Raw genomic sequence first — 23,140 nt, forward strand, 5'->3', positions numbered from 1 at the left:
CTACAGTTTAAAAAGCGACATCAGCAGTAGCACAAAGCTAAAACATTAGCAAACTGCTAGCGACACAAGCGCTTACTCTGTGTGAACAAAACGATCGCTAAAACCAGGTGAATTAAACAAACATTGTCCATACAAAGTACAAATATACAAAAAGGACAAAGAAATAAACTGATATAGATGAAAAAAAAAAACCCACAAAAGCGAAACCTAATATTTATATTTCCTTAAATCACCTGAGGTAACTGTGCTTACTGAACATGAATAACTGAATGAACATGTTGTATAAATGCAATGAAAGAATTGTTCCATGAAGCCTAAGGAGAATTTGCACGTGTCTTGGAGATCATAATATCCTGAGGCTTTAACATTGTTAACATATTTGTGTGAGGATGAATGAATGCGTATGTACCATTTACTTAATGCCGGGTTGCCAGATTGGATAACAACGTTTCAATTGCTGTATAATGTAGGCACATTATAACACTCTTTCCACTTTTATCAGATTAATATTTATATTTTTGGATTTCCAATTGATTTCAATCTAATTATGGACATTTAAATCGTCAGGGAATTCAATCTGGCAACCCGGCCCACATGGAGCGTCACTCCTCCGTCTTTCTGCGACCTTTGGACGGATCGGTTGTGATTTTATTCTTTTTCCACCTCAGATTGGACCTCCGACGACAACAAAGCGTGACTAACGCAGTATAGTGTGTGTGTGTGTGAGTGAGTGTGGAGGAAGAAGGAGGGCGGAGGAGGAGAGATCCGGTTTCTCTCTCGCGCGCGCGCGTGCTCGTGCACGAAGGTTGCTCTGCGAAGATGCTCGTGCAGCCGCTGGCGCTCGCGCCTGCGGCCCGGTGATAAACGAGCGCTTTTTTTTTGCGGCACCGACCGTCGCCGCTGACGGGGGACATGGACATGGACACGCAACAAGGTCGCGAGCGCGTCTGAATCGCGCGTCTCGACCTCCAAGATTTCAAGGTAGGACTTATTTATAGGAGGATAATGGAGGATTTATTTTTTCTTAACAAAAAAAAAATGTCAGATTTTCAGATTCTGTATCCATGCATGGTTGGAGCTTCACGAGCTATAGGCTGCGTCCCAAACAGCAAAAGAGCATCCTACTGCATGCACTGAACAGACCAGAAATAATATATGCATATCACGGTTAATTGATTATCCATTAAAAAGGTTTATTACTACGTTTTTTAATATTATTATTATTACTTAAATAATTGCACTGCTGTGCTTTAACAGTTTAACACCTCATATAAAATCTCATTGATGCTAGCCTTGAGAGAAGCAGTGCCATCTTTATTAAATCCAATCCGCTTTCTTTTTTTTTTTAATAGATGCACCCCAGCATCATCATCATCATCATCATCATCACTTTTCTGTAGTCTACACCACAAAATCATTCAACAAAGTTAGCATTCCCTGTGGTATTTCCTGTATAACAGACAAAATCAGGCCATGACATTCCCAGTGAAATGTATTATGGATCAAGACAAGGGATGTACATTTTATTGAGGTCCAGGCTGCAGAAATGTGTCACAGATCTCACATCAGTGCTGAACGTGTACTGCACGTGTACAACGGCTAACTTCTCCCTTATGTTTGCCTTCAGTTCTTCGCCGAAGGCATTATTATGAGGTTGAATCATTTTGCTTTACAAGACCTGTTACCTGTTGATTTCACATCCGTTTTATATTCCTTAAAATTAACGATTTATGTTGAATTATATAAAAGGTCTTCTGAACAAATAAAGCATTTCCTTTGTATCCTTAGTCAAGCCGAGCCTCAAAAATATCCACAGATCTTTTTTTTTTTTGGAGAAGAAATTACCTACTTATTGTAAATGATAGATCAGAGATGTTCGTTGTTTTATGGATTGTGAATCAGAATGGACCGTTTTCCTTGAACACGATGTTCAAGTGTTTTAAGAACGATAAGCTTATTATATTACTTGATAAAGTACGCTTGTCTTTGTAAAACACCTTTCGAATCCCACACCTCTCTGTCCTCATAGCTACTTCCAGCCATAATCAAGACAACAAGACAGATTACTGTGTAATGTAATGCAAATGAAGCATAAAAATGGTTTTGTTTTTCTTAAACCCTCACAAATCCTGTCGATCAGCGCCGTAACCGTTACGTCAGTTATATAATGTCACAATTCAACATTTGTACTACATCAACTGCTAATTTAAAGAAATGTCCATCATGTGTTGTTTTTCCCCTGGTTGCAGTGAATCCTTTTTAATTCATTCATTGAAATATTTTAATTTAAGCTGATTTGTGAATTATGTTACACAACACTTTGCACTCAGGATAATAATTAGTGCTGAATGGGATCACATTTTAACGTGTCGTTAATGAATAATTTTACACTACAACTAAAGTGTTTATTTATTTAGTGTTTGTTTATTTTATTGTTTATGCAACTATGAAGTGTGTTGGCTGGGGGGGAGTGGTAGCTTAGTGGTTAAGGCGTTGGCTTACAGCTCAGAAGGTTGTGAGATTGAACCCCAAGACCACCAAACTGCCACTCCTGGGCCCTGGGGCAAGACCCCTAAACCTTTATTGTTAAAAAATTAGATAAATTGTAAGTCGCCCTGAATAAGGGCCAGAAATGTAAATTGGACAACTGAAGAAACCTTAAAGAATCAGTTGTATGAATTTGACAACTAAAGAAAAGGAAAACCTTTTTAAATGTCTGAGGTGCCTGGACCTCCTCATATCTGGTTATAATGACGCTCGCAATCATGAAGAAACGTGTGAAGATAACAGCTAACTGGAACTGGTTGTGTTGCTGTGATTCGCAGTTCTTTGTCTTCTTCATGCTGTGTTAGGGGTAACTGCTGTTCTCAAATATGATAAGAATACTGATTCAGATTATTATCGCCACATTACAGCACAAAGGAATACTTTTTCCAACATATCCCAGCTTTAGAGGTTAGGGTCAGAGCACAGGTTTAGCCGTGGTACAATACTTCTAGAGGGTTTAGGGCCTCACTCGAGGGCCCAGCAGTGTTAGCTTGACAGTGCAGAGGCTTGAACCCTGATTTTCTAAATAAACAACCCAGAGCCTTAACCACTTGATTATATTGTTCCAACGAGACTGATTTAAAGATTCAAATTAAGGCTCGGATTTTATTCATGTTTTCTGGACACTGTCATGGTCACCGTAAATGTGATATATGCTGTAGATGGAAGGAATAAATGAATACTGAAGCCAAATAAACTCCAGCCATTCTCAAATTTCTCATTTACTCATCAGATTGGAGTAAAGATTAGAGTGCTACAGTCACGAGCGCTAGAATAATAGACCAGACAGGACGACAAAAGGATGAAAAGTTGTTATAGTGGCATAATAGTGTTAAGATTAATATAATTAACTGATGGCAAGAGCAAGAGTAAAAATGTGTTATTAGTAAAACATTAGTAATAATCATGATGGTTTGAGAAAGAATGACAGCCTGGTGGTGGTGGTGATAATTATGATGATGATGATGATAATGATACTAGAGCTCTAATTGCATAGTGTTCATATTCCTCTTTTATAAAGAACAGTTTTATAACAGGATTCAGGCTCAGGGTCTAAAGCAGAGCTCTGAAATGGAGTGAAAAACGTTTTATCGAGATATTAATGATATTATCGAGATATTAACCATTCTTGGGTTAATGAAAAACAGGAGCTCTTACATGAGCTGCACACAGGCCAAGTATAATAAAATAATAATCACATGTACACCAGAGTGATTCGGATGTAAACCTGAATCTGCTGCTCTGACGTAATACAGATTTATGTTCCTGGTTCAAACTGTTCAAACAATGCACTTATTTTTAAGCACTTCCATAATATAACAGCGGACTTCTCGTTTTATTATCCCATATATAAATAAATTATGGTGCTTCGCATGAAGTGATCGCTCCTTCCGAACAAAAGTGAGATTCACAGGCCTTAAGATGTTTTTTTTCCCCCTCTGGGAAAATGTGTAAAGGTTGCATGTAGAACGTTAGAAGAATTTTGGTGTGTATAAAAGAAGAAGTGAGAGTGTTTATAAAAGAAAGTGCCTTATTAAAAAGAAAAAATCCTTGCGATGCAATTTTCTAAAATGGGTTAGGGTTCTAGACACAGCATATAGCATGTCGCCATGGTAACAAAGTTTAGAAAGCTAAATGTGTGTTTTCTTTCAGACGGGAGGCACAATGAGCGAGCAGGTGTCAGTCACCCCTAGTTGGCTGACCCCTGACACCAGCTGGGTCAGCAGTGGTGGTGGGAGCACCGAGAACCTGACTGCCGGAACGCCTCCTCCACCTGCCGTTTTACCCCCGGAGTCTTCTGCCGAGCTGCTGGTGAACCCGTGGGATATTGTGCTGTGCACGTCGGGCACCCTGATAGCCTGTGAGAACGCTTTGGTGGTCCTGGTGATCTGGCAGAACCCGGCTCTGCGTGCTCCCATGTTCCTGCTGATCGGCAGCCTGGCGCTGGCTGACTTGCTAGCCGGCGTGGGTCTGGTGCTCCACTTCGCCTTCGCCTACTTGCTGCGCTCGGACTCTGCCCAGCTGCTCACGATCGGCCTGGTGGTGGCGTCGTTCTCCGCTTCCGTCTTCAGCTTGCTGGCCATCACCATTGATCGCTACCTGTCGCTGTATTACGCACTCACGTACAACTCAGAGCGCACGGCTGCCTTCACCTACACCATGCTGGTGCTGCTGTGGGGGGCGTCCCTGTGCCTCGGTCTGCTGCCCGTCACCGGGGTAAACTGCCTGAGTCAGGAGGACGCCTGCAGCGTGGTGCGGCCGCTCACAAAGAACAATGTCGCTGTCCTGTCTGTGTCCTTCTTACTGCTCTTTGGGCTCATGCTGCAGCTTTACGTGCAAATCTGCAAGATCGTCATGCGGCACGCGCACCAGATCGCCGTGCAGCACCACTTCCTGGCCGCCACGCCGCACTACGTCACCACGCGGAAAGGCGTCTCGACGCTCGCCATCATCCTGGGAACGTTCGCCGCCTGCTGGATGCCTTTCACCGTCTACTCGCTGATCGCCGACTACACCTACCCACCGCTGTACACGTATGCCACGCTGGTTCCCGCCACCTACAACTCCATCATCAACCCCGTCATCTACGCCTTCCGCAACCAAGAGATCCAGAAGGCGCTTTGGATGGTGTGCTGCGGCTGCATCCCGGCCAGCGTGGCACAGCGGGCGCGGACGCCCAGCGACGTCTAACGGACGTGACTCCTTGGGTTTGCATGTTGTTGTGAGTCAAGGGGACATACGTGTGGCCCTTATTTTACGTCTTCCCCTTATTGTGATGTAACTTCGACCACTGCCACATGGCCTTTTCTCCGCCCCAACCCCCTTCACCCAGGTGCCACCAAACTGCCACCAAAGCCCACTTTTTCACGGCAAGCATCTGTACATAAAATGTTGATAGACTTGCTGTTGTGAACAAGGCGCGCTCCTTTGAAAGGCCTCAGCGGCATCCCTCAGTGAGGGAGGAGGCTGAGGCGAGGGGCCTCGTTTCTGCTGCATTCTGAACGTGTACTGAAAACCAAGCAGCCACGGGGAGCTAAAAATAGCCACAGCGCTCACTGATCCGCGCCTCGCGTCATCCGCTGGAGAGAAAAGCGGCGCCCATCTTGCTTTTCTCCCGCTTGCTATTTTTGTGGGGGTTTTCATTTATTTATTTATTTATTTATTTATTTATTTATTTATTTAGCTTTAAAGACCCTGACCCAAATGTGCCCGAATGTACAGAACCCTCCAAATCAGAAGACCATGAAAAGAGCTAACACGAATCCCCTGAATGAAACCCATTGATGCCTTTATTTCGATTTCTTGCCACAGGATGACTAGCAGTGGTTTCCTCCTGCCTGGAGTGCGGAGGCTGGAGTGAACCGGGATGGATGTGAAGTGCATGGATATTTCCACAGTCGCGTATGAATGAATAGGGGATTCACTTTGAATGAATGTACGAATGTGTAATGGTGACTTTTCTTTAACCCGCCTTTGTTTTTGCCCTTCATGCTTTACTTCCAGCTAAGCTTCGGTCTAAACGATGACCAATTAAAAACCTAACCGAATCATTAATATTAATTGGTAATCGCTGGAAGTGATCCGAGCCCACTTTTCAAAGGGCTGAACAGAAATAATCTAGTCACCTAATCACAAGTGTTCCCAGGAAAGTAAGCCGCCGATGAGGAAGATAATGAGAGCAAACACAGATGCTGCTTTATAGACTAAAACCAAACAAAGCCCAGGTTCTAGAGATAGCACCACTGTTCTTCTACTCTAACATTACCGATGGCTACAATATGGGAGGTTATGTGTTTGCTGTTGTGGCCACTTTCCAAGAAAGAGCTCGGCTAAGCCTCTGTTCCTCAAAGAAAACGTGAAGGAAGGAAAGAATTTGCACAAATTGTAGTTTTTGTCTTTCAATTCTGCTTTTTTTTGTTGAAAGTTTTGCACTTGAGCTATAAATCTTGTATCCACAAAACCACTGAGGAAGTTTTTGCCTAAGATTGTACACTTCCTGTTTTAGTCGACTTCGGTTATTTAAACACTTTTTATCTGATTGTTATTAGAGTGGACGAAAAGGATTTTTTTTCTTTTTTAATGGTTATTACTGAATGGTTAATGGTTTTAGGTTTTGAAAAAAAAGGTTCTAAAAACTTTTAATGGAAGGGAAAATTGTTGTATTGGGTTGTTGCTGTGTTTGAAGGACAAGCTGTAGAACCTGTTGGTTTTTAATGGAATTTTTTGGGTTCAACGGAAGCCTTATATCCTGTAAAAACTCTAGGAGGAACAGAGAACCGACAATGAACCCATAGAACACTGCTATTTAGCTATATTTACACAAAGTCACTCTTGAAGGTTCTCTCTGATGGATACCTAAAACAATTCATACGGTTTAAAGGGAGCTGAAATCACATAAATGGTGGTTTAGAGGCTCTTAACCATCCCAGGAACCTTTGAGGAACCAGGTTTAAGAGTGTAAAGAGAGTGTATGTGTGTTTTGCCCAATAGCTCCAGTGCAAAAAAATAGCAGAATTCCACCGCTAAACTGCAGTGTTTTAGCAGCTTGATAGAAAACAAATTGTAGAAAAAATTGTTCGGCTTTCATTTTTCTTGCCAGAATCACGCTGCTTTGAAACTCCCTGCTCTGAAATCCATTCCAGCGCTGAGCTCAGACTCCATGAGCAAGCAATAACCGCATTCTGAGTGTTTCACCGAAACGATAGCAATATTCCAGCAGCAATAACATCTTCGTCCAGCAAATCGGAAAACATCACCATACGATAATCTGACGCTCCGGGTGGAAATCAAGCAAGAGCACTGCGAGTGACTTTCACTTTAAAACCCAAAGCATTACGAGTCGAGCTGTGTTTCCAAAACGTGTCCGAACCCGCTTCTGCGCGACGGCACAAGTCTAACTGCCTGTAACGGAGTCGCTCGCTCTCCCTCCGTGAGACACGTCCATGCAGTTGTGATTCTCTGACCTGTAAACGTGTGTCATGTCTCTGTATGATCGCATTTGTTGCATGGCGGCGTGTACGTGCATGCATGTGTACGTCCTTGTTTGTGTGTGTGTGTGTGTGTGTGTGATGCTAAGAAGCCCGTCTCCCCCAAAGGCATGCAGAACAGACGGAGGCGAGGTGGCAAAAACATCCTCTGTGAATCCCCCCCACTCGAAAAAAAAAGAAAGAAAAGCTCAGTCTTCCTGTCATTCAGAGACGTCGCCTCTCGAGCCTCGGCCTACCCAACGTGACCTTTGACCTGAGTGACCTCTTTTTTTTGTGTGTGTGTGTTGAAGTGTAAATGAGCCGGTGCTGGAGGTTTTAATATTTCATCACAGATGATGATATTGACGATGATCTCATGAGAAGTCATGAAAAAGAGAACGCGGTTTGAGAAATCGATTTATTTTATTATTAAGTCTATTTTTCGTTCCTCCTGCATTTCGAAGCGCTGTACAGCATTTTCTGAATGTATCGATAAAGGAATAGTTTAATAGTTCTTATCGTTTACTCGCCGAGGCGTCCTATCCATCGAGCCGATCCTGTAAATAAGGCATGAGACATCGGAGAGGCATTGTGACATTAGTCATGGTGCTCTGAGCCAACAATTAACCTTGGGCCTCGTCCGAATTCACCCGACGTAACCTCTTTACCTTGTCTCCTCTTTATTTCTTTGAGAGCTAAACGGTGTCTGTTGTGAGCGATCAGTGTGCAGTGATCCGTACACGCCGAGACGAGGATGAGGACGAGGATGGTGCTTGGGAGCCGCGCTCTGGCCGAGTCTTTAGTTTCGACGTGATGTAATAATATTCGTTGAAATATTATAATCAATAATATCGAGTAATATTAGAGCATCACACGTTCCGGCGGAGGAATATTTCCGATTTCTCCGCAAATGTAACCAGTCGTAGATGCGCTGTAATCCACTGTAAGAGCTTCGAATCCTGTGGTTTGGTGAAGCGAGATGTTGTGTGTAGTGCCAGCACGAAGGGCTTGGCGAGGGAGCTTGTTCGATAAAGGCTCGAGCAGAAGGACTACTGTGATGACACATACCTCAAGCTTTCTTTGAGGCTTCAGAGCTAAACGTCCTCTTGGGACTGAAATCGCCGGGATCAGCGCACGTGTCATGAAGGATGTGGTTGAAAAAGAAAAAAAGTGAAGTAGGAACAGCATCTTGTGTAGACGTATGCGTAGTCTTTAACTGTGAAATGCACTTTATTTTTTGAGAAATGGCACAACAACAACAACAACAACAAAAAAAAATGACGTATCTGCAAAATGATTATTAAAAAGAACGATAATCAACATGCACTATTTAACTGAGATGTTGTAAGACATTACGTGAATGTGGTGTATATTTTTCCAAGGTGTTAGTGCTCTCTTTTTATTGCTTTGGTTAGTTTCAAAGAAAAAAAAAATTGAGAGATTCTTGTTAATTTTTGTATTAAAAGAATGTGCTGTGCATTAAAAATAACCCTGGCCTGCGCTTGTTTTATTTCATCCGCTCGCCACCTAGGCTCCGCCGTTGCCATGGAGATCTGCATCCCAGCTGTACTGTTTCCATAGAGACGCCAGTCCCCTAAGAACCCGTCTCCATGATGAGGGCTCGACCGGTCCCGGAGCAGACGATTCATTTCAGTCTCGTCGTCACTGACGGGAGCGGATTTCGCCCAGCCGTCACCGCCGCTCCTTATTTCCTTCGGCTCTCTTTAGGGGATGTCCAGGTCATGTGACCTCCAGGTCCTGCTTCATGCAGAGATGTGATCTCTCAGCTGCGCGTTTTTCTATTTAACCATCTCGTTTTGAAAAGTTTGTTACAATCACAAAGAAAGTTTGGAAAGCATCGCAGCTGCTTTTAGCTAAAGAACAAAAATAATCTAATATCTAAATAAACAAAAACAGCTGGATGAGCATCATGTCAGGTACAGAACCAGTCAAAAGTTTGGACACACCATATTTTATTAGGGGTCCGAGCACCAAAAATGGCACAACAAACACTTCCACATTTCTTCCATAATTTGTCAAAGAATCTTTATTCCAGTTTCTTCTTTTAATATTCAGTAGCCTAGGATATTTCATGCTCATTTTTATATTTAAGCAGATATCTTACACTATCACCATCATTACAGGGAAATCATTCTAGATTATTCCAATATTTTAGACTACACAGGGTGCCATTACTTTGTATACGTCTCTGTATACGAGAATACACCATATGATGACCCTGCTCTCTCCGGTGGGTTCAGAGGGTTTGCGGTTTTTTTTTCTCCAGTATAAAACATATGAGGAAGAGCTCGCTCTTTTCAATCGTCTCCCTCTGAACCCAAAGCGAGTGAAACGCAGTACCAAAAAAAATATATAAAGATGATGTTTAACAGGACGTGTCCGAAGCGACGGGTTCAAACAATCGATCTGGATTCAATATATGTGTGTGTGCGTTCTTGGTGTTGTACATCATGAATTCACTCCTAGCTCTGATTTATCCAGAAGTCACTTAACTCACGCAAACTCATCATGATTACCAGAAACGTCCTCCGTCGATCAGACATACAGCACCTACAGATATCTTCTCCCGTCTGAAAAGCACTTAGGATTTCATCTTTACACAAAGCAGTGAGTTTTTATTGTCTCCAATCACGTGTTCAGCATCTCCAGGGCACCGCATCGTGCTTGGACCCCTAAAACGCTGCTTCAGCTAGTTTATCCACTTACTAAGAAACTAAGCTGTACAGATTTTTTTGCATTTTTTTTTTTGCCGTTTACCTTCTTTAAAGCCGACATGATGTCAAGTTTGAACAGATTTGATCTAGTAGAAAATGAATTAAAAGGATTGAGGGATTTGATTTAGTTTTATTTATTTTATGAATTCATACTGAACGCTTATATTGAGCATTAAGGCTAACTTGAACTCTAACATAAACATAAACCTGCGTTTGTTATCAATATAAAGGCACAAAACCATCCGGCCTTTCAGCTTCATGAGCAGTCGAGCCTTTACCTTTTTTGCTGCTTTTCGCTCTAAATAAAATCTTAGAAAGCTAGCTGTGTTTTTCTTTCCTGAAAATAAAATCAGTCGTGAATTTCTACGTCTTTCAGGATTAAGACTTTTGATCAAAGTGATAATAAACACATTAGACCAGGTCCAAACTTTTGAGTGCTTCTGCACATCTGTGTTCTGTAGATACTGCAGTCCTACGGTGGAAGGAAGCGTGTGTGTGTGTGTGTGTGTGTTTCTAGTCAGACCAGTCATTATCCTCTAACTCAGAGTCATCCTCGGAGTCACTGTACTCCACGGCTATGCGACGGGACAGAATGGTGGCCACGTCGTTGCCCACCGGCTCTCGCTTCGCCTGCTGCTCCTGCTGCTCCTGCACCTTCTTCAGTTGGATACCTGGGAGCAGAAACACAATTTTGCAAACTATATTAAATCTTTTTCCACTGCTTCACTATTACGGGGTTTTCCACTAGATTCATGACATATAATCCCAGTGTATTAAAGCCCCAGTATGTAACACTGTAAAATGTGGAAAAGCTCAAGGGGTAAATACTTTTACACACCATAAGTAACATGACTCTGTTTAGGTTTATAAAGATCTCTTACCCATACGTATGGCTGCGAGCAGGTCACTGCGGGCATCGTTCACGGGCGGGGCTTCAGTGGGCACTGGTGGGCGTTTGGGTGTGATGGGTTGGGAGGTGTTGGGTGGAGGAGGTGGCGGCCCTGGCGGAGGAGGAGCAGCCAGTGCTCCAGAGGCAGGTGAACCAGGCAGGATGTAACCTGTGCCAACGGCAGGCGGCCCTGGTGGTGTGCCCATGGGGGGAATAGCGAAGGCAGTTTGGGATGATGGATTGAAAGGAGCTGGGGGTGGAGGAGGCGGGGCTGAGTTCATGTAATCCATACTGCGGTAAAAAGAAAGACAGGAGAGAAAGTGAGAACCTTTGTAATCATCACCACAAGGTGGAGCCATTTATATGAAATATACTGTACAGTGTAGCTCAAGCTGTTTGTGATTACAGCCATGCAGATGAATTCATGCGCAAGAACAAACCTGTAGTCCATAGGTGGTAGGGGCATGGAGCCGTTCATGCATTCTGTGGGTGGAGGAGGGGGCGGAGCCTGGTGTGGACGGCCCAGCGTGCCCGAGCGGTACGCCATAGGCCCAGTCCTGTACTCCTGCTCCATGCTCATGTGGGCGTGAGCGGAGAGGGCTGCCATGCTAGGGGGAGGACCGGAGTATGTGTGGGCGTGGCCTGTGTGGTTGGACATGGTCAGATAGCCATGGTCCAGGTGGTCTTGGCCGTGAGACCTACTGAAAGAGAAAGAAACAGAGAGAGAGAGAGGGAGAAACAGAGAGAAAGACAGGGGATATTGAAACATGACATTTGTCATACAACCTGCTCACTTTTTAGGTTTAACCTCTGCTCTTAAATCAATTTGGAGAGTGAGTGAGAGCCACTATAGATACATGTGACCACAAACATTATTCTTATCAGGGCATAAGGCCTATCTTTCACCATTAGCTGCCTGTGATGTTCCTTAAGTACTTTACTGATCTCTAAGGAGCCTAAAATGATTTTTAACTGGATATAAATAAATAATAAGGATGTAAATCCCGTAGCATGGCTTAGTGGCATCACTGCAGCAGTGAGGAAGTGTGCAGTCTGCTCTCCTGTCTCAGAGTGCACTGAATGTCAGGACACAGGCTTCTGATGTTGCAGCTCAAATAATGCGAAATCATGACAGCTATATATAGACATCGTGACCATCCTGAGCAGCTGGAGTCTCCTGTGTCCCTGCAGAGTGAATTTTTATCCTCGATCAATAAACAAATCCTCCTGGCTGATCAGGAACAAATATTACAGGCGTGTTTGTGCTCACTTCATTGTTGTTTGACTCTCAGTGATTACATTAGAACTTTTTTGGGGATGTTCTTTTTTTTTTCGGAACACGTGTTCGTATCCTTTCACCTGTTTTCTGGCGACATGGAGCCCTCAGACGATCCTGCTCTGTGCACTGTGTGACCGTGCCGCAGGTCAGGCCTCAGTTCCTTATCGAAGGCCATCATGTTCCACTCCTGACGCCGGTTCCGAGCCTTTCGCACCTTCTTCACCTCTCTCTGCAGGGTTCCATCCACACAGCGCTTCTGCTCCTGCGGCGTTCGCAAGCAATTCGTTAAAATTACTCAGCACACAAGCACATGTATGAAATTCTCAAATCTGATTGGTCAGAAGGTGTTGCTTAGGTTTCTATAAGAGGAATTCTGATTCACAGGTTTATATTAACACGCTCATATGAATACATTATAGTTGCTATAGTAACGGCTCATTCGCCAGGACATGGATGATGGACAGATAAATAAAATGATACAACCTAGTGTAAGAAAAAGATCTATATATTATAGGAAATATATATACTGTGTGTGTGTGTGTGTGTGTGTGTGTGAGATGTTTACTTTTTGCCGTCTTTTCTCTTTCCTCTTGTCCTCGGTGTCCTGCAGCATTTTCTCCTTCCACAGGTCAAAGAAGTACGAGGGGTCCGTGTAAAATTTCAGCCCTTCCTTATTATCGTCCCTGTAACATGAGCAGTGTTTGTGTCACGGAAGCTTTACGAGGTGCATGAGACTGAGATTACTAATGATTAGCACACACACACACACACACATACACACACACACAAAAGCTCACACAGAGCGATACACACCTGTACCGCGAGAGGATGTTGAGGGGTGGAGGCGGGTCACTCAGCTCATACATCTCTGTCACAGGGATCGGGACGCTGCTCTTGGACACCACCTGCTGGTCCTGTACTGTGGAGCTCTTAAAGGCCTTCCTCATATTAATGTCCTGCAAAGAGACTGCACACACACACACACAAACACATACACACACACACATACACACACACACACACACCCAAGGAAAAGAAATGATATACATGGTACACGGTATATACATATCTATCCATCCATCCATCCATCTATCCATCCATCCATCCATCCATCCATCCATCTATCCATCCATCTATCTATCTATCTATCTATCTATCTATCTATCTATCTATCTATCTATCTATCTATCTATCTATCTATCTATCTATCTATCTATCTATCTAAAACAAGAAATGGTCCAAAGAGGAACAAAAGCATCCTGATTAAAAGTGTTTTTGTGTTGCATTTTTTATTCCGTGTATTTGTGTAGAAATGATGCCGTACATTATGTGTGACATTGTTTTCATCAGCAGACGTTGCCAACCTCAGTACTGATCACTGATGATGAACATTTGAAGTGCTAACAGCTCAGAGCAGTGTGAAACAGAGCGATAAAGCTTGCTGCGAAATACAGAACACAAAACGCGTCTGAGGTAGAAGTTCCTATTTCTGCCTTTCTCTGTCTCTGAGCTGCTGTCTCTTATCACGCGCCGGCTCTATGTAACTCTATCTGGACAAATCCAGCAGAGAAATGTATCACGTGCTGACCCGGAGTCTGGTTTCCCACAATCCCTTACCCTCCTCCACGGTGGAGTCCAGCTGAGTGACCTTGACAGCGAGGCGATCGATGCGATCCTGCAGGGAGTTCGCGCGCAGATAAAACGCGTTAGCTTCGTGGAACAGCTCGCCGAATATGTCCTCCGCATGCTTACCTACAGAGCAGATCAGACGCATGAGAGGAGAAACACACACTCAAAAACGAATGAAGAAGACAGCTAATGATGCTCATGTGTGTGCAAGTTTTCCTGTTTTCTGCTCTGTCTCTTGTTCTCAGCAGATGGTACAAAAACCATATTTGGCGAAACTTTCTCATTATTCTGAGATACTGAGACTCGACATTTTTTACCTCCGATTTCTGATGTTTCCACGAATTCAATACCCGCCGTCTGGCTGCAATTATTTACACGCACTGTTTCACATAATGAATATAACAAAAAATAAAAATGATTACAAATTACCTTTCAAATTAAACTATCATAATCAGGAAAATATCATAAAAATAATCAACAAACAATGAATTTAAAATGAATAATATCAATGTCGTTTAATTTATAAATTAAAAAAAAAAAAAATTTATATATATATATATAATTTTTGTATTTTTATATTTACAAAAATTTTTTTTTTAATATTTTTATATAAATTTTTATATTTATAATTTTCTTTTTATTTTGGATTCTTTCTTTTCTTCTAGTGTACTTCTCAAATTTTTATATTCATTTTTATTTAAATTGTATTTCTTGTATTTTATATTCTAGTTCTACATTTTTTATTCAAAGTGTATTTCTTATATTTTATATTCTAGTATTACATTTCTATTTAAATGTTATTTCCTATTTTTTAATATTCTAGTTTTACATTTTTATTTAAATTCTATTTCTTATATTTTATATTCTAATTTTACATTTTTTACTTTTTAATTGAATTTCTTATATTTTATATTCTAGTATTACATTTTTTTTTTCATGTGTTATGACTATATGTAACAAATAAAATTTGAATTTGAATTAAATAAATACATTTTTTTTTAAAAAAAAAATCATTTAAAAAGACTTTACACATCACTAATGTGTCGCTAACAATCATTAGTGCTGATGTAAAAGGAGTTTTTTTAGAGAGCCTGAAATCTATCCCAGAGGACACAATCCTCATGGTGATGGGGGAACTCATCACAGTACACACACACACACACACAATTTCACACAATCATAGATGTCATTCAGTGTATCACGCATCTTTGGTCTTTGGACTGGGGGAGGAACCACGAGTACCCAGAGGAAACCCCTGAAGCAATGGGAAACCCCCGAGCCCCTAACCCTAGAGGTGTGAGGCAAATGTGCTTTTGTTCACCAATATACGCAATGCTGCTTGTGTTTCTTTACACAAAGATTCCACATTAATGGAGAAAATCAACTCTGACGTATGGAGAAACCAGCTTCCTGTTCTGTTCTGTGCCTTTTTTCCCGCCGTATCTCCCACCCTCTGTCTGAGCTCAGCAGACTTTGTGTGTCCTCCGGCGTTACGCTGAGCTGCTGGTGGAAAAATCAATGCTCTGCGTTAGAGAGACGGATAAACTGACAGCATGCCGTAATCCTGCTGCTGAAGCAATGCCTGTATTCAGTAATACGGAGCGGTGAATGATAGTGCAAACAATGAAGTCTATTTATAACGGCAAAGTCGAACAAAAGCCTGCAGGACGCTTTCAGGAAAATATTTACAGGAAGGAAGAGTGACCTGGCTCGTTCGAAAAGCCCTGACCTCTGACACGGCACACACAAACACGCTAAATACATACTTATCTGTACGCATTCCCACGCCAACACACACGCCACGTATCTGATACACGCTAATACGGACAGGCTGTGTGGCCTTGTCTCTGTGTATGTTCCCACCACTCACACACACACACACACACACACACACAAACACACAGAGGCCATGTCTCTGTTTGCCTCCCCACCCCACCGGCTTTTGTGCTTAGCCATTTATATTTAACCCACACAGCTGTTGCTGAAGGCTCTACTCCACTCCCTCTACAGGCATCTACAATACAACACACACAAACACACACACACACAGAGGGGTGGGGTGCTGAAGTGAGAGGAAAAACAGATTTTAGGGTGCAGTTGCGGGATGGACGGATGTAGAAGGATATATTAATGCAGGGCTAGAACACAGTGACCACCTCTGGTGAAGTGGGCGTGGCCTAAGCACTACTACTATGCCCACTGACACACACCGAGAAACAGAAAGATGTTATGTCAGGAGCGTAATTGTGACCCTGTCTCCATTAGTATAGCTTTAAATGGCATGTACGCAACCGAATTTAATATGAAGCATCCATGTGGGGCAACAGCGACGCAAGTAGTGGCCCCTAAACTGAGGCATTTTTGAACATCTTTATTATTGTGTGTGTGTGTGTGTGTGAGTGTGTACTCACTGAGGCTACTAAGCTGGCGGATGATTGCAGATAGCGTGTTGTTCATTACACACTCCAGCTCACTGCCCACGCCCTCGGGCAGCGCACCGCGGCACAGGTGCCGGGGCTCGATGTTCCTCTTCAACAGCGGCATGGCTCTTCCTCGCCACACTCAGCCTGGTGGAAAACACACACACACACACACACACACACAGAGTCAGGGCTCATCCACACTTCATCCAACATGCTGTTTATTGGGTTTGGAGCTCAGTTGGGGATTAACACACATCCATCTGTTCACAGTTTTGCTAAAACTAAACCAGTTCTCAATCACACTGCCTTTAATGAGATTTAACCCTTACAGCTCAATCACACACAGACACACACACACACACACAGACACACACACACACACACGGTGATGGATGTGTCTTCAAATTTGTCACTTAAACTTTTCGGTATTAGTAGAAAGACACACAAAGTAATTTCATTGAATGCCTCCATTTATATAAAATTAAACAATTACAAATTTTAAACAATTCAAAAAATATTAATGGTGGAAATGTTTTAATAAATTTTATTCCTGTATAAATAACTAGAAAGAAAATATTTAGAAGATTTAAAAAAATTTTAAAAACACAATGCGACAAAAGTGTATCAAGTCTCAGAGAAAACCCGATTGGGAAATCTGAATTCCGGTCCGGAATGCTTGTTTGTATTTGGACGCATCTCCAGTCAATCAATTTACAGACACTTTTACAGGCCGTTCTTGTTCCTGGGGGCGGAGTTTCATGAACATGGGTGGGAATCCTTCAAATCTTATCAACAGTACCTTTAATTTCAACACAATCTATCAGCATATTGATATTCCGTCATATCCATATCACTAAAACCTCCCCAGCTGCTCTCTAACATGTCATTTCCTCCGAGTGCAACTGGACACCGTGAGGAACGCTGAATCCAGTGAAATCCCGACCCCTGCGGAGATCTGTCCAGCTGAGAGGCCATCTGCTGCGTGATTGGCTGAAAGGGGGGTTGAAAGTGCAAAAGCTGAAGGAGAAGACCAGAGGGACGGCGGGAGAGCTTCTCGGGGGTTGGCCATCTTATCTGCTCCTGCACCTTCCTGCTTCCTGTTTTGTGCCTCCCCACCCAGTCTGCAGCTTCCTGTTCCTCTGTGTGTCCCATCTCTGACTTCCTGTCCTTTAGAACAATGCAGTGAGGTCGCACGGCAAGCACATGTATGAAAGCTCATCTACACACCCGCCTTACATCAACAGTACACACACACACACAGCCTGAGGGACAATCAAGCTGCATTGTGTTCGAATAAAAGATGCTGGCACACAAAACACTGCGGTCCAACCTTCACTGTGTGTGTGTGTGTGTGTGTGTGCGTGCATCTGTCAGCGTAATACAGTAAGGTGATTTCAGGCTGAGCGCTGAAGGTTTCGCAAGACTTCTAGCACCCAAGCCACGCCCCTCGCATCTGCACAAAATCAACCGTGTCATTAATACCCAAGTACTCTTAAATTCTCCAACCTGATTGGTCCGAAGGTGTTCATTAGTTTCCGTTTCAGCAGCAGCTGGAAACTGAAGGTTTATTTTAATCCACAGGTTTACTTTAATGCGCTTGGTGGAACATGTTAGCGTTTCCATAGTAACTACTCACTCAGATGGACTTGTATAGCTGACGTTCCAGATCGTGTGAGACGAATAAAGTAAAGAAAAATATGTTGTTGATATGGTGAAGCTTTCTGTAAGGACATGAATATTAGAAAGACACGGATGGAAGGAGCCTCCAGCGTCAGTGCTTTGTAATAATCTGTTATTTACATCTGCAGATGTTTCTATGGTACAAGAGTGATGAGCAACAGTTCCAGACACGCTGTGACTGGAAAATAATCAACATATATATATAGCAGACTTTTTAAATCCAGAAATGGTCTTGACCCCAATACCAAAATCAGCATCAAAGATTTCAAACTCGTGTTTCTGAACTCAGGGAGGTTTAATAGGCCACATTGTTTATTGTTCATTGCTTAACAATCTGTGTGTGTTGGAAAGAGTTCATTAAGAGCGGCTTCTCTCCACAATGCTGTAACTCTGGTGTGTATGGAAGCGTGGACGCAGCCGGCGCTATTTATATGATGCAGTGAGAATGAAAGTGTGATGGGGGGAGAGACAGAGAGAGAGAGAGAGAGAGAGAGAGAGAGAGAGAGATAGAGACAGAGGGATAGAGAGAGAGAGAGAGAGAGAGAGAGAGTCAGACAGAGAGAGATATAGAGACAGAGGGATAGAGAGAGAGAGAGAGAGAGAGAGAGAGAGAGAGATTGAGAGAGAGAGAGAAAGAGAGAGAGAGTCAGACAGAGAGAGTGTCAGACAGAGAGAGATATAGAGACAGAGGAATAGAGAGAGAGAGAGAGAGAGAGAGAGAGAGAGAGTCAGACAGAGAGAGTGTCAGACAGAGAGAGTGTCAGACAGAGAGAGATATAGAGACAGAGGAATAGAGAGAGAGAGAGAGAGAGAGAGAGAGAGAGAGTCAGACAGAGAGAGTGTCAGACAGAGAGAGTGTCAGACAGAGAGAGTGTCAGACAGAGAGAGATATAGAGACAGAGGAATAGAGAGAGAGAGAGAGAGAGAGAGAGAGAGAGAGAGAGAGAGAGAGAGAGATAGAGACAGAGGAATAGAGAGAGAGAGAGAGAGAGAGAGAGAGAGAGTCAGACAGAGAGAGATATAGAGACAGAGGGATAGAGAGAGAGAGAGAGAGAGAGAGAGAGAGAGAGTCAGACAGAGAGAGTGTCAGACAGAGAGAGATATAGAGACAGAGGAATAGAGAGAGAGAGAGAGAGAGAGAGAGAGAGAGAGAGAGAGAGAGAGAGAGAGTCAGACAGAGAGAGATATAGAGACAGAGGAATAGAGAGAGAGAGAGAGAGAGAGAGAGAGAGAGTCAGACAGAGAGAGATATAGAGACAGAGAGAGAGAGAGAGAGAGAGAGAGAGAGAGAGTCAGACAGAGAGAGTGTCAGACAGAGAGAGATATAGAGACAGAGGAATAGAGAGAGAGAGAGAGAGAGAGAGAGAGAGAGAGAGAGAGAGAGAGAGAGAGAGTCAGACAGAGAGAGATATAGAGACAGAGGGATAGAGAGAGAGAGAGAGAGTCAGACAGAGAGAGTGTCAGACAGAGAGAGATATAGAGACAGAGGAATAGAGAGAGAGAGAGAGAGAGAGAGAGAGAGAGATATAGAGACAGAGGGATAGAGAGAGAGAGAGAGAAAGAGAGAGATAGAGAGAGAGTCAGACAGAGAGAGTGTCAGACAGAGAGAGATATAGAGACAGAGGAATAGAGAGAGAGAGAGAGAGAGAGTCAGACAGAGAGAGATATAGAGACAGAGGGATAGAGAGAGAGAGAGAGAGAGAGAGAGAGAGAGAGTCAGACAGAGAGAGATATAGAGACAGAGGGATAGAGAGAGAGAGAGAGAGAGAGAGAGAGTCAGACAGAGAGAGTGTCAGACAGAGAGAGATATAGAGAGAGAGGAATAGAGAGAGAGAGAGAGAGAGAGAGAGTCAGACAGAGAGAGATATAGAGACAGAGGGATAGAGAGAGAGAGAGAGAGAGAGAGAGTCAGACAGAGAGAGTGTGAGACAGAGAGAGATATAGAGAGAGAGGAATAGAGAGAGAGAGAGAGAGAGAGAGAGAGAGAGTCAGACAGAGAGAGATATAGAGACAGAGGGATAGAGAGAGAGAGTCAGACAGAGAGAGATATAGAGACAGAGGAATAGAGAGAGAGAGAGAGAGAGAGAGAGAGATACTTTATTCATCCTAAAGGGAAATTCACACTCCAGTAAATTTTAATTTAGCAGAATTTATCTTTTGGTCCATTCAGTGAAAGTGAAAACTTTTCAGCACAAAGGCTTACTTCATGTGATGTCACGTAAAGGGGCGTGGCCATCATTCAACAGGAAGCTCCCTTTAAAATTTTGGGGGAAAGAAAAATGACGTGCTTTGACTGGATTTATCCTAAAGTTATAAAACTGTTATAACTAATGTATTACACCTGACTAATGTACACTGTACTACTGTAAAGTCTAAAGTTCAAATATATAGAATTGAATTATTTAGATACCTTTTAAATAACTGTGTGTGTGTTTGTGTGTGTGTGTGTTGATTCAGCCGGGCCTGAGAGAGTGATGGTGAGTTGGCTTCTGGTGTGTGTGTGTGTGTGTGTGTGTGTGTGTGTGTGTTGTTTCAACCACGTCTGAGAAAGTGATGGTGAGTTGGCCTCTGATGTGTGTGTGTGTGTGAAAGACAGAGAGATGGGGGAGGGTGTTGAGGAGCAGCACGGACCTCAGGGAAGCCACTCTGAAAGGTTGCTGGGACAATAAGCGCTCCGTTCACACGGCAACACACAGGCTCTCCCATGCATGTGACTCGCCTCCCTCCCCCAACCTCCTTTAACACCCCTCTCTTCTCCAAAATAAAAGCAATACACTCCTGCTTTCGCCCCCTGCTGAGACCCCCTTCCTCTTTCTCCTGAGCACAAATTCTCGCCCAGACATCCTCAGACACGAAATCTTGTCGAAAAGCGCACTCGATGCCACGTGACGTGGAACATATCACAGCTTTATGTCATCAGAGATGCAGATACGGCGACTAAACCTAATCAACCGTGGTCACAAGCTGAGACTCATCCCAACACAACAGCCCCCATCTGCCACCCTGAAAGGGGCCAATCCCAAACAGCTCGCTGCTGTAGCCTACACTTAGTGCACTAAAGAGCTTACTTACTTTATATTCTATGTAGTGACGATGCTTGTGTAATGAGCTGGGATGCCTGATGTGCATTAAGAAAAAGATTATAAAGCTATAAGACATATATTATAAACAAACAAACAAACAATATTTACATCCCAAATAAGTTTAAGTATCATGTAGAAATTGGCTTGGACAAGTTTCAGGTTGGCCCTTTTATTTAAATTACATTCAAAATACTTCCACCGTGTTCAGCACACACACACACACACACACACACACACACACACACACACACACACACATATATATATATATATATATATAATGCATTATTTACTACAGTAGCATGCCTGAATTTGCTGTAACCATGACAACCTGACCTTTGCTGACGTGCAAAAGTTTATCATGGTACCTGCGTAGAAAAAAAGTAAAAATATAGGTTTGTATACAAGTTGAATTTATTTAATTTTGTGTTTTGTGTGTAAAACTGACCACTATGCGGACATGCTGCGAATTAGACCTGTTAGTGTATGGATTTGGATGTGACTTTTTTCATTCGCTGTATGGATGGATATTTTTATTGAAAATAAAATAAATAAACTGTATTAATCCTAATAAAATATTGCAATAAGGCAGAAGCACAATGTTGAGGATCATGTAGCTGGACTAATTAACTGACCACAGGAACAACAAGCATTTCTTCTCTCGTTTTTGATAAGGACACTTCTTACACTCCCATCATTTCATTTCGATAAATAAATAAAAATCATTTCAGTAAAATATTTATATACATAAATATAGAGAAGTAACGCTCTGACCCTCCTGGACATCAGCGCACGTCAACTGAATTGAAACACTAATAAAAGTGTGGTGTTTTTCCTAAACGAACGCCTCAAACGCTATTAACACCTAATATATTTGTTTACAGATGATAAAATGCAATGTGTCGCTCACCAAAAGTGGATTTCCAAACACTTCAGTTCTCACACATGTCCCTTTAGTCCGGCTGCCATCCTGCTCTGTCCACCATCAGCCCCTGTGACCGCTCCAAACAATCCACACCGGGGCGGGGCTTCGCACAGCGCTTAACCAATCACACTACGAGAACAGGTATCGTTTGTTATGCCGCGCCAATGACATTGAGAGGAAAAGAGCTGACTGACGCTTAATAGAGGCCGGATGGAGGCGGAGCTTAGGGACTGTACCGAGCGGGGGTGGAGTTTAATGGAGTTGAATGGATCTTAATGGATTTTAGCGGAATTTGATAGATTTCCAGACGTCACGTGCGCTGAAAGCTTTCAATAACATAAATGATAATGAAAATAAACACACCTTTTTTAAAATGGATCAGTTTAACCACAAAATGTTTTTTTTTGTAGATGTATTCATAGATTTATTTGTTATATAAATCTTCACCGATTGACTGCACCTATTACATGCATTAAAAAATATGCAAGTGATTAAAAATATATTTTAAAAAAATATGCAAATGATTAAAAAAATATGCAAATGATTGAAAAAAATATATTAAAAAATATGCAAATGATGCTTCGTTTTATTGTATACTTCACACTTTCATTTTTTTTTAAAAAAAAAGAATGTTTTGAAATATTTAATTCACAAAAGATGTTTACGAAAAGGTTTGTTTAAGAAATAATTGATTTTTTAATCAAGATGCGATGTTATATAAAATATGTGGAGAATATCTGAATAACAAAGTAGCTGTAAAGGCGGATTTAAACGACATTAACGTGTTATTAAGGATGTTAATAAAATTATTAAGGATATCTCTATGTTATTAAAAAATGCAGTGTCATAAAAGATAGACTTAAGATTCATTTATTATTGAGAATTTGCTCTATTTCAGGCAGCAGAAGGTTTGTGAGGGGTTGAAGTTTCCACTAAAGTATAAAAACAGACCCACATCCACCAGCACGCATGCGCGCGCGCGC

The 23,140-nt window shown here is 42.4% G+C and overlaps 2 protein-coding genes across 4 annotated transcripts; one reads left to right on the plus strand and one right to left on the minus strand.

Annotated features, from left to right (window-relative positions):
- The first annotated feature begins 740 nt into the window (after positions 1-740).
- gpr12 (G protein-coupled receptor 12) lies at positions 741-6,614 on the plus strand. Its single transcript, XM_058376223.1, has 2 exons — positions 741-981; positions 4,201-6,614. The coding sequence occupies exon 2, from the start codon at positions 4,213-4,215 to the stop codon at positions 5,236-5,238; it is 1,026 nt and encodes a 341-aa protein (XP_058232206.1). The 5' UTR covers positions 741-981; positions 4,201-4,212; the 3' UTR covers positions 5,239-6,614.
- Positions 6,615-8,720: 2,106 nt separating this feature from the next.
- wasf3b (WASP family member 3b) lies at positions 8,721-22,278 on the minus strand. 3 transcript variants are annotated; one of them, XM_058376220.1, is made up of 9 exons: positions 22,143-22,278; positions 16,458-16,613; positions 14,035-14,169; positions 13,231-13,384; positions 12,983-13,100; positions 12,498-12,679; positions 11,579-11,839; positions 11,131-11,429; positions 8,721-10,920 (listed from the first exon to the last, which is right to left on the minus strand). In XM_058376220.1, exons 2-9 carry the CDS (start codon positions 16,588-16,590, stop codon positions 10,763-10,765), a joined length of 1,440 nt encoding a protein of 479 aa, XP_058232203.1. In that variant the 5' UTR covers positions 16,591-16,613; positions 22,143-22,278; the 3' UTR covers positions 8,721-10,762. The 3 variants fall into 3 exon arrangements, with proteins under 3 accessions (XP_058232203.1, XP_058232204.1, XP_058232202.1); XM_058376221.1 differs by lacking the exon at positions 22,143-22,278 and adding an exon at positions 21,569-21,587 and having other exon boundaries at positions 11,579-11,836; XM_058376219.1 differs by lacking the exon at positions 22,143-22,278 and adding an exon at positions 21,569-21,587.
- Positions 22,279-23,140: the final 862 nt, after the last annotated feature.

Source organism: Hemibagrus wyckioides, linkage group LG23 (assembly GCF_019097595.1).
Source record: "Hemibagrus wyckioides isolate EC202008001 linkage group LG23, SWU_Hwy_1.0, whole genome shotgun sequence".
Taxonomy (NCBI): domain Eukaryota; kingdom Metazoa; phylum Chordata; class Actinopteri; order Siluriformes; family Bagridae; genus Hemibagrus; species Hemibagrus wyckioides.